At 42.5% G+C, this 17,631-nt stretch overlaps 1 protein-coding gene across 1 annotated transcript in view; it reads right to left on the bottom strand.

The window, feature by feature from the left end:
- Positions 1-17,631, bottom strand: part of SCARA5 (scavenger receptor class A member 5) — a 120,589-nt gene that overhangs the window by 26,166 nt on the left and 76,792 nt on the right. Inside the window, exons 5-7 of the mRNA XM_058287801.2 lie at positions 17,226-17,306; positions 14,491-14,589; positions 12,659-12,715 (exon numbers count right to left, since the gene is read on the bottom strand). Of these exons, the coding sequence (XP_058143784.1) occupies positions 12,659-12,715; positions 14,491-14,589; positions 17,226-17,306 (237 nt within the window). The remainder of the gene's footprint in view (positions 1-12,658; positions 12,716-14,490; positions 14,590-17,225; positions 17,307-17,631) is intronic.

Below are 17,631 nucleotides of genomic sequence, written 5' to 3'. Positions count from 1 at the left end.
ATTATTAGTATAAAGAGAATGAATGAATGCATGAAAGACTTCACACTGCAAGATATGTGCTGGGTGCTTCTGCATATGTTATTTCCACTAGCCAATTTTGCTAGTTTATATAATCAAGAACACTGTATAAAGCGAGAGAGGTAGGAAGGGCTTCTCTAGTGGTGCTGAGCCCTCCTGGGGGATGTTTGACCAGGCTTATTAATATGGCCTGTGCATAAATTCAAACATAATCTATATCCAACTATGCCTAGTTCCCTGGAAAGCCAATTGAGAGGTATAAACTCCATAGGCTTTGGATATTCAGGGAGGATGTAAACAAAATATGTTAATTAAAGCTTACCTGGAATGTGAGGGATTCATGTTAAAAGCTTACCTGGAATGTGCGGGGTTCATTTAAAAAGCTTACCTGGAATGTGGGGAATATGTATTAATTCAAGCTTATCTGGAGGATATAACCCATCTGGTATGCAGATAAAACACTTGAAGAAACTAATAAAAAGTCCTTTTGTATATAAACACTATTTGACTCCCCTACATCATCTGTATAAAAGGGACCCAAAAAATCTTATTTGGGGCTCAGTTTTTATTAGGACAAGAGTCCACCAAGTCCAGCCAGTCATAATAAATCTTCCTTCTCAGAATTCTTGCATCCTGGCCTTCAGGATGCAAGCATACTACTGCATATACCTGACTTCTCTCTGCTACAACATTATCCCAGAGCAACAGAAGCAGGCTAAGGTAACCTAAAGGTAAGGTTTCCTAAAAATAAGAGCAGACTCTGAGATAAGGAGGAGTATTTTTAAAGTAATTGAGAGACTTTTGGGAAGATGGAGGATTAGAGAGGCAGAGGGATCACTTCTATTCCAGGAACAATATCTAGAGGACAGGTGGAGACTGTCTGGAGGGCTGCTCAGGTGCTCAGGATACCAGGGGAAGGTGAGACACCACCCAAGAGTAAAAGGGGTAAAGGAAAGGAGTCTCAGCTGGTAGGAAAATACTATAAGTAAAGCTGCAGCAGCAGGAGCTGGTGCCCATTCCTCCACCCTTAGAGCAAGCAGCAGTGTGCTGACTGCAGTGGCTGTGGACTAGAGTGGCTGCAGACTGAGGGCGTTGCAGAGGTCCTCTTCCCCAGGAAAGGGGAGAGGGAGGGACACAGCCTCTAGGAAATTTAGATTTTGGACAACAAACTTGGATTGCTGCCTTGGAGGGGTCCCATACTTTCGGGTCAGGTAGGGCAGGACCATTTTTTTACACTGAGGCAGAGGGAGGGAGGGAGTGGCCAGCCAAGGGAGGAGAACAGCTTTCGAGAAAGTTGGTTTGTGAGTCCTGAGGACATTGCTTCTGCACCATCTGTGGATGAGTTACACTGAATGCATTCCCCCTTGGCACCTGGTGTTTGAGCTGAGCAGTCTGCCAAAGATCGTCATCTTCTAGTCAGACCAGAAAAGTGCATGAAAAGGGATAAATAAATAAATAAGCAAGAAGGTGCCTTTACTGCCCCCTCTCCAAGCCTCGTGGAAACTGACATGTACCCTATTACTAGGTCCTTAGTCCTGGTTTGAGCAATTAAACAGGGGCAATCCTAAATATCTAGAACACAGTTGAACCAAGAGTCAAAAAACAATGGTAGCATACAACTGCTTAACAATAATTCCCTAGGCAAAAGAGAGAAACTGAACATCAGACTAAACTCAACATCAGAATCAGATGCCTAGACATCAGCCAAAAAATTACAAGCCATACTAAGAAAAAGGAAGATATGACTCAGGCAAAGGAACAAATCAAAGCTCTAGACAAGACACAAGACCTGAAACAACTAATCAGTGAGGTTCATATAAATTTCCTAAATCAAATAATGGAGTAAAAGGACAACATGGTTAAATAAATAAAAGAAATTAAGAAGACACCAGGTGAGTAACAAAAAAAATTTGAAATCTTGGATAGAAAAATAACAGAGTTTATGGGAATGAAAGACACAATAAGTGATATTAAAATACAATAGAGGCACACAACAGCAGATTTAAAATCATGGAAGAAAGAACTGGTGGTGCAGAGGACAGAAAAGCTGAAATTGAAAAGTAAAAAGAAGAGAGAGAGAAAAGAATGGGAAAAATTGAGCAAGGGTTCAGAGAGTTGAATGATAGCATGAAGTGTACCAACATACATGTTATAGGTATGGCAGAAAGAGCATTTGAGGAAGTAATGGCTGAAAATTTCCCAGCTGTCTTGAAAGACAGGAATATATGTGTCCAGGAGACACAGCATATTCCAATTAGAATAAATCCAAACAGACCTACCCCAAGACATGTAATATTCAGAATGCCTACTATTTTAGTCAAATCAAAAGCCCAAATGCAATCTTAGCAAGATTCTTTCAAAGGCCCTTCAGCTGAATTTAATGCAACTGAAGGGAAATAGATTAGTTTACAAATATAATCTTTTTCTTTTTGGGATTCATAAATAATCTCAAAGTGCCACATATATAGAGGTAAATTAACACAACCAGTAGGCCAAAGAAGAAAATGCAAGAGAAATTAGTAGATATCTCAAGACAAATGAAAACAAGAACATAACTTATCAGACCTTATGTAATACAGCAAAGGGAGTGCTGAAAGGAAATTTATAGCCCTAAATGCCTATATGAAAAAAAGAAGAAAGAGCTAAAATAAAATATCTAACTGAACATAGGAGAAATTTAAAAATAAAAACACAAAAAAAAACAGAAGAGTAAGCTAATTCCAAAGCAAGTAGAAGGAAAGAAATAACAAAGATTAAAGCAGGAATAAATGGAATTGAGAACAGCAGCAACAACAACAAAACAATAGAGAAAATCAGGAAAACCAAAAGCTGGTTCTTTGAGAAGATCAGTAAAATGGACAAACCCTTAGTTAGACTTAACAGAGAAAAAAGAGAGAAGATGCAAATAAATAAAATCAGGAATAAAAGTGGGGTAGTTATGAATGATCCCACAGAAATAAAAAGGTTCATAAGAGGATATTATGAGAAACTGTATGCCAACAAATTAGACAAGCTGATCGAAATGGACAAATTCCTAGAAATGCACAACCAACCTACATTAACTCTACAAGAAATCCAGAAACTCAACAAACTAATCACAAGTAAAGATTTTGAATCAGTCATTAAAAATCTTCCAACAAACAAAAGTCCAGGACCAGATAACTTCACAAGTGAATTCTACCAAACATTTTGAGAAGAATTAACACCAATCCTGTTTAAACTCTTCCCAAATATTGAAAAGGAGGGAAAATTACCCACACATTTTATGAAGCCAATATCACCCTAATACCAAAGCCAGATAAAGTCACAACAACAATAACAAAAAAAGAAAAATTATAGACCAATCTCTCTAATGAAAGTAAGTGCAAAAGTTCTCAATAAAATACTTGTGAATGGAATCCAACAGCATATTTTAAAAGAATAGTCAAGGGGATTTTATTCCTGGTAACCAAAGGTGGTTCAACATAAGAAAATCAATTAATGTAATATACCACATTAACAAATTGAAGGAAAAAACCCATGTGATCATCTAAATTGATGCAGAAAAGGCATTTGACAAAATCCAGCATCCTTTCTTGATAAAAACACTTCAAAAGATAGGTACAGGGAAGTGGATGTGGCTCAAGCAATTGAGCTCCCACCAACCCCATTGAAGGTCCTTGATTTGGTTCTGGTGCCTCCAAAAAGACAATGAGCACACAGTGAACAGATACAAGGAAGCACAAACAATGGGGTGGGGGCAAATTTTTAAAAACTGAAGAAAAAAAAAAAGATAGGTATAGAAGGAAAGTTCCTCAACATAAGAAATAGTATATATGACAATCCCACAGGCAACATTGTACTCAATGGAGAGAGATTGAAAGCTTTCTCTCTAAGCTAAGGATGCCCACTGTCACCACTGTTATTTAACTTTGTGCTAGATGTTCTAGCTAGAGCAATTAGGCAAGAAAAAGAAATAAAAGTCATCCAAATTGGAAAAGAGTAAGTAAAACACTCACTATTCGCAGATGACATGATTCCATATTTAGAAAATCCTGAAATATCTACAGCAAAGTTATCAGAGTTAGTAAATGAGTTCAGCAAAGTGAAGGATACAAGATCAATATGGAAAAATCAGTAGTGCTTCTATACAGGAGGAAATCAGCTTGCTAATGGAAAAAAGGGAAAATTCCAATTACAATAGCAACAAAGACTCAAATATCTAGGAATTAATTTAACCAGGAATGTAAAGGATCTGTATTCAGAAACCTACAAAAAACTAATTGGAATCAAAGTAGACCTAAACAAATGGAAGGACATTCCACATTCATGGATTGGAAAAATAAACATTATGAAAATGCCAATTCTACCCAAACTGATTTATAGATTCAGTGCAATCCCAATCAAAATTCCAGCAACCTACTTTATAGAAAGAGAAAAGTCCCTTAGAAAAGGGTCCTGAATAGGTAAAAACATCCTAAAAAAGAAGCATGAAGTCCGAGGACTCACACTTCTTGAACTTGAAGTGTATTATAAAGCTACATTGGTCAAAACAGCATGGTATTGGCATAAAGATTATTGATCAATGGAATCAAATTGAGAGTTCAGAAGTAGACCCTTACCTCTATGGTCAACTCATTTTTGATAAGCCTGACACATCTACTTTTCTGGGACAGAACACTCTCTTCAACATATGATGCTGGGAGAACTGGATATCCACAACCAAAAGAATGAATGAGGACCCTATCTCACTCCCTGTACAAGAAACAACTCAAAATGGATCAAAGACCTAACCATAAAAGTCAGGACCATAAAACTCCTAGAAGACAATGTGGGAAAGCATCTACAAGAACTTGTAGTATGTGGCGGTCTCTAAAACATTACACCCAACGCATGAGCAACATAAGAAAAAATAGATAAATGGGACCTCCTCAAAATTAAACACTTCTGCACCTCAAAGGACTTTGTGTAGAGGGTAAAAAGGCAACTGACTCAATGGGAGAAAATATTTGGAAATCACACATCTGACAAGAGTCTAATATGCATGATATAGAAAGAGATCCTATAACTCAACAATAAAAAGACAAATGACCTGATTAAAAAATGGGCAAAAGACCTGAAGAGACATTTTTCTAAAGAAGAAATACAAATGGCAAAAAAACACATGAAAAAATTTTCAACATCAATGGCCGTTAGGGAAATTCAAACCAATGCTACAATGAGATATCATTTCACACCTCCTAGAATGGCCACTATTAAAAAAAAACAGAAAACTCCAAGTGTTGGAGAGGATGTGGACAGACGAGAAGCACTTATTCATTGTTGGTGGGATAGAAACACTTATTCACTGTTGGTGGGAATGTAGAAGGTACAGCCACTGTGAAACTCTGTTTGGCTTCCTAAGGAAGTTAGATATAGATTTATTATGTGAGCCAGTATTACTGCTACTAGGTATATACCCAGAAGGACTGATAGCAGTGACATGAACAGACATCTGCACACCAATGTTCATGGTGACATTATTCTCAAATGCAGAGAAATGGAAACAACACATAATCTCCATTAACTGATGAATGGACAAACAAACTCTGGTATATAAACATGATGGAATACTATTCAGCTATAAGAAGAAATGAAGTCATGAAGCATATAACAACATGGATGAACCTGGAAGACATTATGTTGAGTGAAACAAGCCAGGCACAAAAGGACAAATATTGTATGATGTTCTTATTTATCATGAACTAAATATATTGAGCAAACTCATGGAGTTTGCTAGAATGTAAGTTACCAGAGAACAGGATGTGGTTAGAGAATGGAAAGCTGAGGTTTAATCTGTACAGAATTGGTAAAAAGTTGTTTGTAAATGTTTGTAAATGAATAGAAATGGTGAAAGGACTTCATAGGATTTTAATTATTAGCACTAACATATGGGTATGATTGTGTTAGTTTTGGAGTAATGAAAATGCTCTAATATTGATTGAAGTGATGAATGTGCAACTCTGATTACACCAATACCATTGATTGTACATTTTAGATAAATTGTATGGTTTATGAACAGAAAAATAATGGAGTGGGTTGGGGGAAAAATATACCAAATGTAAGATATACTATAGTTAGTAGTAATTCTTTGAGGACGCTCTTTCAAAATTTGTTACAAATGTTTCAGGACAGTGCAAGGTATTTGGGGTGGGGTGGTAAATTGTTTTTAAAATGAATTTTAAAAAGTTACTGAGGACTACTAAGGAAAAAAATCAGCACTTTCACACTAACAGTGCTAGGAAGAGGCAGAGTGCCCACGTGAACTCTAATGTGTCAAAAAGAAGTGGAGAAAATGAAAGATAAACAAAGATGCCAGAGAACTCTGGTTACATTTGCTAAGTTCCCTTATCCCCCTACTCTCAGCTTCCTCATCTTTAACATGGACACAGTCATACCACCTGAACATTACTGTGAGAATTAAGTGACATAATTCCACAAAAACTATAATGCTCACAGTTTTAGGTACAAGTTTATTAATAGAGTGTTTAATTTCTCTAGAAGTGTAATTTACTTTTAAGTCATGGTGTTGCTGGGATGGTAAAGTTCTATATGATATTAAGTAGATACACGCACAGTTAAGTCAATAAAGAAATAGATTTGTATGTATAGGTCCAGTAGCTCTGTCTCACGATGCCGGACATAAACCTAACTTCTGGTGCTACAGTGCCTTAAACAGATACTCTGGTACACTTTATACAGTCAACTTGAGCACCGGGACGAGGAAAGACTTTTCTTGACTCCAAAAGACTTGCCTGGTAGCCCTTATTCTGAAACAGTGATAGAAACATCTCAGCAGTTACAGGCAAAACTGTCTAGAAACCATCTCCTCTGACAATTCTTATACTGCACACTGGGATACCTATTGGGTCACCTTTCCCCAAATTTACTTCTTTAAATATTGAAGAGGGGAAACGGACTTGGCCCAGTGGTTAGGGCATCCGTCTACCACATAGGAGGTCTGCGGTTCAAACCTCGGGTCTCCTTGACCCGTGTGGAGCTGGCCCATGCGCAGTGCTGATGCACGCAAGGAGTGCCCTGCCACGCAGGGGTGTCCCCCGTGTAGGGGAGCCCCACGCGCAAGGAGTGCACCACGTAAGGATTGCTGCCCAGCGTGAAAGAAAGTGCAGCCTGCCCAGGAATGGCGCCGCCCACACTTCCTGTGCTGCTGTCAACAACAGAAGCGGACAAAGAAACAAGACGCAGCAAAAAGACACAGGGAACAGACAACCGGGGGAGGTGGGGAATTAAATAAATAAATAAATCTTTAAAAATATATATATTGAAGATATTAGACAGTGTTAATTTTTTCAATTTTGAATTGCCAGTGATAATCATCAACAATCATTGGCTTAGAACTTACTCCTGTATCATTCTGCATACTTTTTTCCCATGTGAAGCCAAATTGAGGAAAGTTTTTAAAACAATCTGAACTTACATCCTACTTTGAATTCATGCTGTGGGACTTAAACAAAACTAAATCCTTTGCCTACCCTCTAGCAGCAAAAATACTATTTATTTTTCCTGCAAATGAACCATATACTAGAGTAAAACAAATGCCTTTCTGTCTCAAGATGTGTATATGTAACTTATTTTTTTCCTGGCCCAACTCCCAAAGCCAAACATCTCACTGAGTGACTGATATAACCCTTGCTGGAGAAACGCTTTACCTCTCATCAAGCAGAAATCAGGAGATCTGGGTTCTAGACCCAGTGTCATCAGTGACTAAGCCCTAGGTAGTGTGGGCAGTTTTCCCCATCTCCCTGTCCTTGCTTCTTCCACAGTGAACTAGGGGTGGGGTTGGGAGTGAGAGAGGAGTTGATTTAAAACCCCATCCAACTAGAAAATTCTATGACTCCAGATCAAAACAGGGGTAAACAATTGCAAAATTTTGTTCTGAAAAAATATTATGACTCAAAACATGGTCACTGGAAGTCTTCAAAGGAAAACCCCCAATTTCCCATTCTGAAGTGAGGGTTGTCTAGTTTTTCTCACCAATCCCATTAATGTTGTGACATCTCCACTTGCTGGAAGTTTAGGTTTTTGCCACTAAAGGTAAACACTTAGGAGGTGTTTGGGAAAGGTTCCAGAGCTGCAGGCAAAAGCTCGATTTCGGGAAACCAGCCTGGTTCACAGCTACTCCTCCACAATATTCACTTTTGGAGAAGGATAGAGCTCGGGTGCTGAAAACTCCTTCTTCCCACCCTCAGATCCCACAGTGGGGCTGCCATTGCCCCAGGCAATGACTAAGAAACCCCCAGAAGTGGGCACTCGGTGTTCGTCAGAATTTCCGCACTTTGCTGAAAGATGATCTGTGGTTCCCTCCTCAGAGCCCGGGTCTCAGGGATATAGTTAATGCCTCTGGGACTGGAAATCCTTGGAAACATAACCAAGAGTCTGAATAGAGTTTGGCAGAGGAGGGGGTAGAGGCTGTGGGAAGGCAAGCCGGGCCCTGGGACAGGCCTAGACCTCAGCACTGAATCGTTCAGTGGTGCCCCCTCAGCCCGAGGCCATACACCCGTCTCTGTAGGTCCCTGTAGATGAAACACGAAGGGTTTAAAGGTGCAGTGGAGAAGCCATCCACCCCTACCCACCAAGTCCAGGACCTGAGCTCTCATTTCAGAATTATAAATGTCAGAGGCCTGAGTTTAGTCCTGGCTCTACTCCTTCTTAATGATTTGGGAAAGTCTTTCTCTCTGGGCCTCTGAAAATGAGAAGATGGCTGGATGACCTTGCAGCTTGGTTGTTCTACAATTCCTCTATCTAGCGGGGTTCCTTCTCATGCTGTGTAAAGCTTCCTGTCAATGGCGCTGTCCAGGCCCATCACCATGGAGACATTTTTTGTGCGTCTTGTCAGGCTGCAGAAAGGAAAAGCTTAGAACTTTGGGCAAAGGCTGTTGTCCGAGCTCTGGGCTCCAGTCAGGGCGTAACTTCTTTGGGGCAGAAAAGAACTTCAGTTCTGGAGGAATGCCCCATCCAGAGCTGACATCAGCCTCTTGGTGTACAGTCAGTTGGCTCCAGGGCCAAGTGGATTAGGAGCCCTTGCCCCACTTGTCCCTTCCTATCTCTGGGAAAGCCTGTGTTGTTGTGACTCTGGCTCCTACTATCCCCTCAGGCCTCAGACACCAACCCAATAGCAGAGCCCACCCAGCTGCACCACAGAAGCAAGGTGAAGAGAGAGGAAACCCTCCTTCATGTTAAAGGTGACTCTTACCAACAACCACCACCTTTCCCCAGGCTCTACTCACCTGGACCTCCTCCTCTCCAGTCAGCAAACTAACGTGCCAAGGAATCCCTGCCAAGAAGCCCTCTGGTATGAGGGCAGTGTTTCTGATCTCCCTTTCAAAGGTCATCTTTCCATAGTTCCCCCCATCCTCTTCACCCCCATCAAAATTTATTTATTTCAGAGCTAAATGTCACCAGGCTTCTTAGCTACTTTGGCAACATCCTGTCAGAAGTCAGTCAGCAAGCAGAGTAAGAGAAAGCAGCACCCCAAAGGCACCATATGGACCCAGCCGATTATAGATGTGACTTAGATCTGCCACAGATGTCATCAATAACATCCAGACTCTGAGGTACCTCTGCCCCCGCAGGGTGCATCAGACCTCATCTGGCTGGCACATTCCCGATTAAACCCTTGAAAGGAACTCTAGATAATGACAAAAAAATCTTGGTAATGATAGAAAGACCATAAATTGCTTTGTCAAATAAAACTTCTAAGGTGGGGTGTGCATAAGGTGAAGGCAGGTCTGCTGTTTTCTTCATATATTTCCCTCACTTTAGAGCTCACAAAGTGTTGTCACATATGGTTTTCTTATTTGAGCCTTCTAATCACTGGCCTGGGGGAGTAGGAGGCAAGTCAAAGTGTCATAACTGGAGTCGGAGACCTTGGGAAAGGGCCTATTTTAGAAACCAGGTTTCTTGGCTCTGGGTAGGAAAAAGTAGGGGAAGCAGGCCTTTCAGTTGGTCGGGGCTGTGGAGAAGGAAAGGGGCCAGCATGTCTCACCTCCTTTGACCTATTTTACCCCATCCCACTCCCACTGCCCTAGTCCTATGCTAACCAGGAGGAAAGTGTCATTTTAAGGACCTGCAGAAACCAAGGACGACTACCCTTAGGGAAACTACCAGTCTGGGTCCAACTGTGAACTTTTAGTGGTGTGTGTCCCTGAGTTTTTGCAGCAGAACTTAGACTGGAGCTTAAATGCCCCAGAAAGGGATAATCTGCTCATGTCCTCACACAGGCTGGCAGCTTTTCAGAGCCCAACAAATAGTTTACACTGATTTTTTTTTTTTTTTTTTGGCGTTTCAGAAGTTGCCTAGGAGACTCTACTCATTTTTTTTCTGGCAATCTCTCTGAGACTCTCTATATTGCCCTTTGGGAAAAAGAAACTCTAGAAAAGGGTCACATAACTAGATAAGTTGGCTTACCTTATAAGTATTTTAGAAGGACCCTTGTCAGAAAGATGGCCATACTTATACTTTGTTGTCTGCAAAATAATGAGATCTCTAGCCTCCCCACTCAATTAGTGGCAGAGGAGGAAAACAGAGTGGTACAAGTCTCTTACTGCAGGTTTTTCATCTCTTTCCCTCTACACTTTCCACATGAAAGTACTGTGAAAGGAAATAAAACAAAATGGAGTAACTTAGGCTAAGAGACTCAAAATGGAGTCGGAGCACTATACAGACAGGGAGGTCTTTACGCCACCCCTGAAGCCACCATCGTAAGTGAAACCTAAATATTTACAAATCACCTCCCTTTTTGGGAAAACAAAGCTTATTATTTAAAAACCCCAAATTAGCTTGTCCTTTTTCTTCCTCTTTTCTCCTTTAAATACCCTAGCCCAACCACCCCAACCGGGGAGACAATTTGGGTTGCAACCTGAATCTGTGTTCCCAGAATTGCAATTCTAAGCCCCAAGTAAATGCCTTTTGTTACTTTGCAGCTTAGTTTGTTACTTCTCAGTGGACACTACCCAGGGGAAGTAATGTGTTTTAACAACTCACGTAATCAAATTTTAGCCGCATCTCCAGTGATTTTAGGAGGTATATCTGAATTGGGCATTATGCAGAATAATAATAACAAACACTTACTGAGTACTAACCAAGTACCCAGGCACTGTAATAGGCTTTTTACATGAATTAACTTATTTAATTGTCACAATGACCCTCGGAAGGAGGAAGTCTTTATACCCATTTTATAGATGAGAAAACTGAGACACAGACATTACATAGCTAAGTTGTAACCAAGGGTTAAGGATTAACCAATAATTAAGATTTCTAAATCATTATATATATGGCTTTTTACTTCCAGTAAATTATGATACCTGAAATTACTGAAACTGGCTATACCAACCTCACTCTTTGTATGGGGCCATTTCTAACTAAAAACTTGCTACTGTGATGATTATTCCAGATGCTCATACCTTTGTATATGAACATTTCTATTGAAAGGGTAATCACCCCACCTTCCTCCGTTTAATATCCACATGAAAAACCTTGTAACACACCTTTGTTCTGTAGCCCCCTATCCCAGATGCTTTGACCTCTGATGATTGTAACCTCATGACTCACCCAGGTTTGGTACCTACCTCCTATCCTGCTCAGCCCCTAATGTTTATTAATGAGAGAACCTGAGCCAGCCCCACCCCAATTACTCATCAGCAAAAACTGCTAACCCTGGATTTTTTTTTTTTAAGATTTATTTTTTATTGATTTCTCTCCCCTTACTCCAGTTGTCTGCTCTCTGTGTCCATTCACTATGTGTTCTTCTGTGACCACTTCTGTCCTATCAGCAGCACCGGGAATCTGTGTTTCTTTTTATTGCATCATCTTGTTGTGTCAGCTCTGTGTGTGTGTGTGGCGCCATTCCTGGGCAGGCTGCACTTTCTTTTGCGCTGGGCGGCTCTCCTTACAGGGGCACTCCTTGCGTGTGGGGCTCCCCTATGCGGGGGACACCCCTGCATGGCGCGGCACTCCTTGCGTGCATCAGCGCTGCGCGTGGGCCAGCTCCACACGGGTCAAGGAGGCCCGGGGTTTGAACTGTGGACCTCCCATGTGGTAGATGGACGCCCTATCCACTGGGCCAAGTCTGCTTCCCATAGCCCTGGATATTATGAATAATCAGGATTACTACAGTTCCTGAAGACAGTGTGGGGCCATTAGGACACAGTTTGGGGCCATCAGGGTACTGTGCTCCCAATAAACAAATCAACTTTTTTTCTTTGAAGCTCTGAAAGTGCATTGGGAGGAAAAGAGCCCGCCTTTGCTTGGAATCAAAGTAGTGAAACACTGGGGAGGGAGCCCAGGGGGTTTGCTCTGGAAACTTCCCCCAGGCTCCTAGAGTCTTTCAGTATCCCCTGCTTGACTCACAAAGCCCTGAAGTAGGTGAGGGGTGGGGGAGTTCCCAACACCTGAGCCCTGGCCTGTGGCCCCTCCAGCCTATGGACCCCAATCTTTTTTTTTTTTTCTTCTTTTCCTTCGGAGGTACTGGGGATTGAACTTGGGATCCCGTACATGCGAAGCAAGCACTCAACCACTGAGTTACACCTGCTCTGCTGGACCCCAACCTTCAGGGGCCACTTGGATGACGGCTACACTGCTGACACCAACAGAATTTCCTCACCGGCATCCCCTGCTCTGTCTCCTCTCTCTCCTTTCTCTCCTTTTGGGCCTCTGTCACCTGAAAGAGAATGGGAAAACAGGCCTTAGAGATGGAAACAAATCCTATTTCTGAATAAAATGTTATCTGCAGGAGACCAATGAATCCAAGATCAGAGAAACACTCAGGCAGGAGTCAGCAGCAACTGCAGGGCAGGGCGTGGCAGGGAAGATACACGCTTGGCCAATGATGCTGCATGCTCTGGTCCCTTAGGGGAGGAGGGGGGCCCAGCTGAGAAACTTTAATTCTCTCCTAATTAAAGCCTGGAAGAGTAGCACCTACCAGCCCTAAAAGATTATATGGAATTCAACTAGGAGAAGAAAAAACAAAGATATTTCTATTAAATAGTCCAGATTTTACAGGTCCATACCTAAGTTTGCTCTAATAAGCACAGGTGGGGTGTGCAGGGATAGGGCAAGGGGTGGGAAACCAAGGGCTTCAATCGCGTAGGGTGAAACAGGTACGTGGCAAGCAGCTCTTCTGGTGTTGGAGGCTATAAAACATGGAGGAGAGTTTCCCAGGGAATTGTGGAATTTCCCTCCAGGAGATGGTTAAACGAACAGAGTTCTTTTCCTGGCTAGTACCTCACTCTACAAAGAAGTAGAAGGTCCTGACACCACTTAACGGAAATGAAAATGATCAGGGAATTTCATCCCAAGAAACTCCTAAAAGATAACTGCAAATCAAAAGCCCATAGCATGTGGTCAAGGGAGAAAAAACCCCAGCAAATAATAGGGGAGACTATTTAGTGTGGCCAAGTTTTGAAAAAAACCAAAGGTAACTATGTATGTAGATATGTGTATATGTGTACATATGTATATGAGTAGAAAAAGATCTTGCAGAATACACTCCAAAGTGTTTGCAATGGTTATTCAAAAGCATCAGAGCTGAGAGGAATGAGGGGAGGTGATTCTTTTTACTTAATACCTGTCTGAGTTGTTTAATTTTTCCCCAATATCACATACCTCTTTTATAATGTTTTAAAATCAATTTTTTAAAAAAGTGGATCATAAAAGAAGGGAAAACTTCAGCCTGTTTAATCACTAACCAGAGTGTAGAATACAATTTCCTAGTGATTCAAGATCAAGAGACCATTCTAGACATGTGGTGGGAATGAGTAACCATTATTTTTTTTTAGTTTTCATTTTAACAAGTGAGGAGGGGAGCCCAATAAAAGAGCTTCAGATTTCATTGACTTCTGAAACAATGGGAGGAGGTCTGGACAATCTTAAAAGGAGTATGAAAAGAGAGAGACTGACTATAAATTTGGTCCCCCCCCCAAAAAAGGGGGGGACTAAAGATAAGGAAGTGATGTCATCAAGAAGAAAAATACCAGAAGAAACATCACTGGCAATGTGACCTTGAGAACTGAAGTTCAAAATATCTTGGTGGGTGTGGTGGGGAGTGGGGAGAGTACTGTAGAATGTTGAGAATATGGCAAAACTCAGGTGTGCGGGGAGTGGAGGCTGCTCTGGGTCTGCAGCCTGGAGATTTGCTGCAGCGTTTTTCCCATAGGCCCCTTTTGCTCGCTCTCTGTGGTTGTGTCACTAGGGTGCATCCAGTAGTAACACACCCTTGCATTCCTATAGTACTTTAGAGTTTACAAAGCATATGTATATAATTTAATCCTCACGATAGCTTTGTGAAATATGATAATGATCATGAGGATTTCTACTTTTTGGACATAGAAACCGATAAAGAGGTTAAATGACTTGCCCAAGGCCACTCAGCTGGTCAGTGGCAGAGCCAGAATTGAAACTCCCGTCCATCTACTTTTCCTGGGATTTCATTATTACCTTTGAACCCACGCATGCCCATTGGTCCTGTGGCTCCCAGCTTCCCATCATCACCCTTCGGGCCGGGCTGTCCTGGGGTACCTCTCTCCCCTGGCAGGCCTGGGGAGAAAAGAGACAAACGATGGAACCAAAGACTCAGAACAGGGAGAGCCCTGAGAGGCCAGCTCAAGCATGGATCCTCCATAACCTCTGCTTCTGATTCTTCTGTCATTTAAGTTAGAGATTCTGTGAAAGCAGAAAAAAGGTCAGTGTTTATCCAGCAAGGCTCCGTTTACCTAGCTAGGCTCAGACCCCTGCCCCTAAAAGATCCAGCTGTGTTGTGAGTGATGGCGGTGGTGCCAACCCCATCCCTTCACTTGAGATTTCGACTTGCCAGATGGTTTTTGAACACTTTCTATATATCAGAAACTGTTCTGGATGCTTTTCATAAATGATCTAATCCTGACAACAAACTTTTAGGTGAGTATTATTTCATCTGTGTTACCGGTGACGTATCTGATACCCAGAGAGGTTGAGTAATCTGCCCAAGGCCACAGAGCAGAGTGTTGGAGGCAGGATCTGAGCCTTGTTCTTCCTGAACTGAAAGGTCAAGGTCGATCTGTTTGTCTCGCGCTGAATGGAAAGGGCTTACTGGTTCTTAGGGGAGGGGTGGGGGGTGGGGGTGTCATGAGTGAGTAGGAAGTAGTTGTAAATAGCTCTCCATCCTATTTAAGAAAAAATCAAAAAGGTTCCTTGCCTCCAACACGTTCTCATAAACACAAAGAGGTAAAGCAGAGGGGGCTGAGGCTGAGGAGGAGGGAGGGAGGCAGCAAGGTCAGGCAAGGGAATGGATGGCCTGCTGCCGGACCAGGCTCCAGGGCTCCAGCCACGAGGCCTCCTGGCCACCAGCCCGCATTTCATCACTGGAGAGCCAGAAACAACAAATGGTTTCACCTAGTGAGAGCTCTGGGCCTCCAAGAGGCCTGGCCTAAGCCCGCAATTATCTTTTCAAAGCAGAGCACCCCTAAGTGATTGTTCTTTGCTGCTTTGATTGTTAGTTGGTTTTCTTTGGGCTTTTTCTGTGACATGAAGAAAACCCGCCTATTAGTAATCATTTTTCCAAAACTACACTCAAATAGCTGGAAGAGGACAGGGTGGCCCCAGGAGGGTGGGAGGACCTCAGAGAAGGGCTGATTGAATTTCCTTTTTGTTAACACGGATGTATCTGTTCCCAGAGTCCAAAGGCCACGGGATTCCAACTCTAGTGCAGGATCTGCCCCTGGCTCTTCAACCCTATTATTCATCAAGTTAGAAAAGGCGGGGCTCAGGGACGTAGCCCAGTGGTTGAGCGCATGCTTCCCACATCCGAGGTCCCGGGGATTTAAGAAGAGAAAAGAAAAGAAAAGGGGGTTGCAGAGCCTGGTGAGCCATGAGGCATCCCCAATTCTGAGTTTGGGGAGCTGACCTGAGAGGTGGAGGCCAGACTGCTGCTTTCCCTTTGCCGGGCTGTGCCTCCTTTCCTACGTTTGTAACTCTACTTAGAGATTTATGATGGAGATTGTTTGGAGGAATAATGAGTAAAACAAATAACCAACCACCTTTCCCCCCATAAACTCTTTCTCTTCTTCCATCATTTAGAACACACTATCATCTCTTACAAAAATGTTGCTCTAGCAGAAGCTCAGGAATGGATGGACTGGGATGAAAAGTTTGGTAAAGTAACTGAACATGAACTCCTGAGTTTAAGAAGAACTCCTGAGTTTAAGAAGAACATACTCTTTCCAAAAGGCCAAAAAGTTCCCCACCAACACCTGGACCTTCAGAGCTGTTGCTGGGTGCAGCTGGATGGGAAATTAATTAATAGTTAATTTCATGTGTCAACTTGACTATGTTATACTGGTCAGTTATTTGGTCCAGCAAGCTCTGGCCCTCTTATTACTGTGAGGGTGTCAGGTAGAGGGGATTTTCATCTATAATCAGTTGATTGCATCTACAGTCAACAAAGGGGATTGCCTTCAGCAATGTGGGGCATCTCCTTATCCAATCAGTTGGGGTTCTTAAAAGCCAGAACTGGATGTTTCAGAGATCAGAAGACGATTTTCTACTTTCACTTTGGCATTGGTTCTTTCCAGAATTTCCAGCCTGCCAGCTTCCCCTGGGGAAGCATCACCTTTAGTGGACTTTCCAGCTTGCAGCCTGCCCTATGGGGTTCAGACTTGCCGACTCCCACAGTCATGTGAGCTAATCCCTTACAAAATAAATCTCTACATACACATACACACACACACATCCTGCTGGTTTCTCTGGAGGAGCCTGGCTAATACAGAGAGATGCTCATGACCCAATCATAGATCTGGGGAGGTTCAAGAGGAGTGGAAGGGTGATTCAGGAAACACTTAGAGGGGAAAAACATACTTGAGAGGTTGGTCTGGATTGTAGATCACTTCCAATTCCTTCTGAAGGTCCTGGTCACACAGACACTGACCTTGGGGCAGGAAGTGGTTTTAGGGAGCAATGAGCCTCTCATGTACCCTTTTTCTTCAGATTCCTGCACTTTCTATGAAAAGGTATTTGCTCCATCCTGTTGTTACATCAACAACCTATTAGTGTTTTAGGACAGGGAATTTGAAATTGGGTTAAGTGCTATCCCAAGGAGACCCATCATTTACCAGGAGAAAGTAGAGGGTCAGTGATGGATTTGGGAACTCATCCCATTCCTGGTATGCCCAGGTCTCTTCCAGGGGCATCCCTATTACCTCGGAGTCCAGGTAATCCAGGAATTCCAGGCTCGCCTTCCTTTCCTTCATCCCCCTGATCACCTTTGGGTCCTGGTGGTCCTAAAAGGGTTACAAAGAGCACTCAGGTTAGAAGACTGCTTTCTGGGAGTGGATGTGGCTCAGGCGATTGAGCTCCTGCCTACCACACGGGAAGTCCCAGGTTCAGTTCCCAGTGCTTCCTGGAGAAAATGAGCAAGACAGCAAGCTGGCGCAATGGGCAGATGTGGTGAGTTGACGCAACAAGATGAAGCAACAAGGAGACACAAAGAGGAAAGACAATGAGAGACACAACAAAGCAGGGAGCTGAGGTGGTTCAAGCCACTGAATGCCTCTCATGGGGAGGTCCCAGGTTTGGTTCCTGGTGTTTCCTAAAAAGAAGATGAGC

The sequence above is a fragment of the Dasypus novemcinctus genome, chromosome 25 (genome assembly GCF_030445035.2).
Source record: "Dasypus novemcinctus isolate mDasNov1 chromosome 25, mDasNov1.1.hap2, whole genome shotgun sequence".
NCBI lineage: Eukaryota > Metazoa > Chordata > Mammalia > Cingulata > Dasypodidae > Dasypus > Dasypus novemcinctus.
Note: the sequence above shows the minus strand (reverse complement) of the source record. Positions and strands in the feature narration are given on the sequence as shown.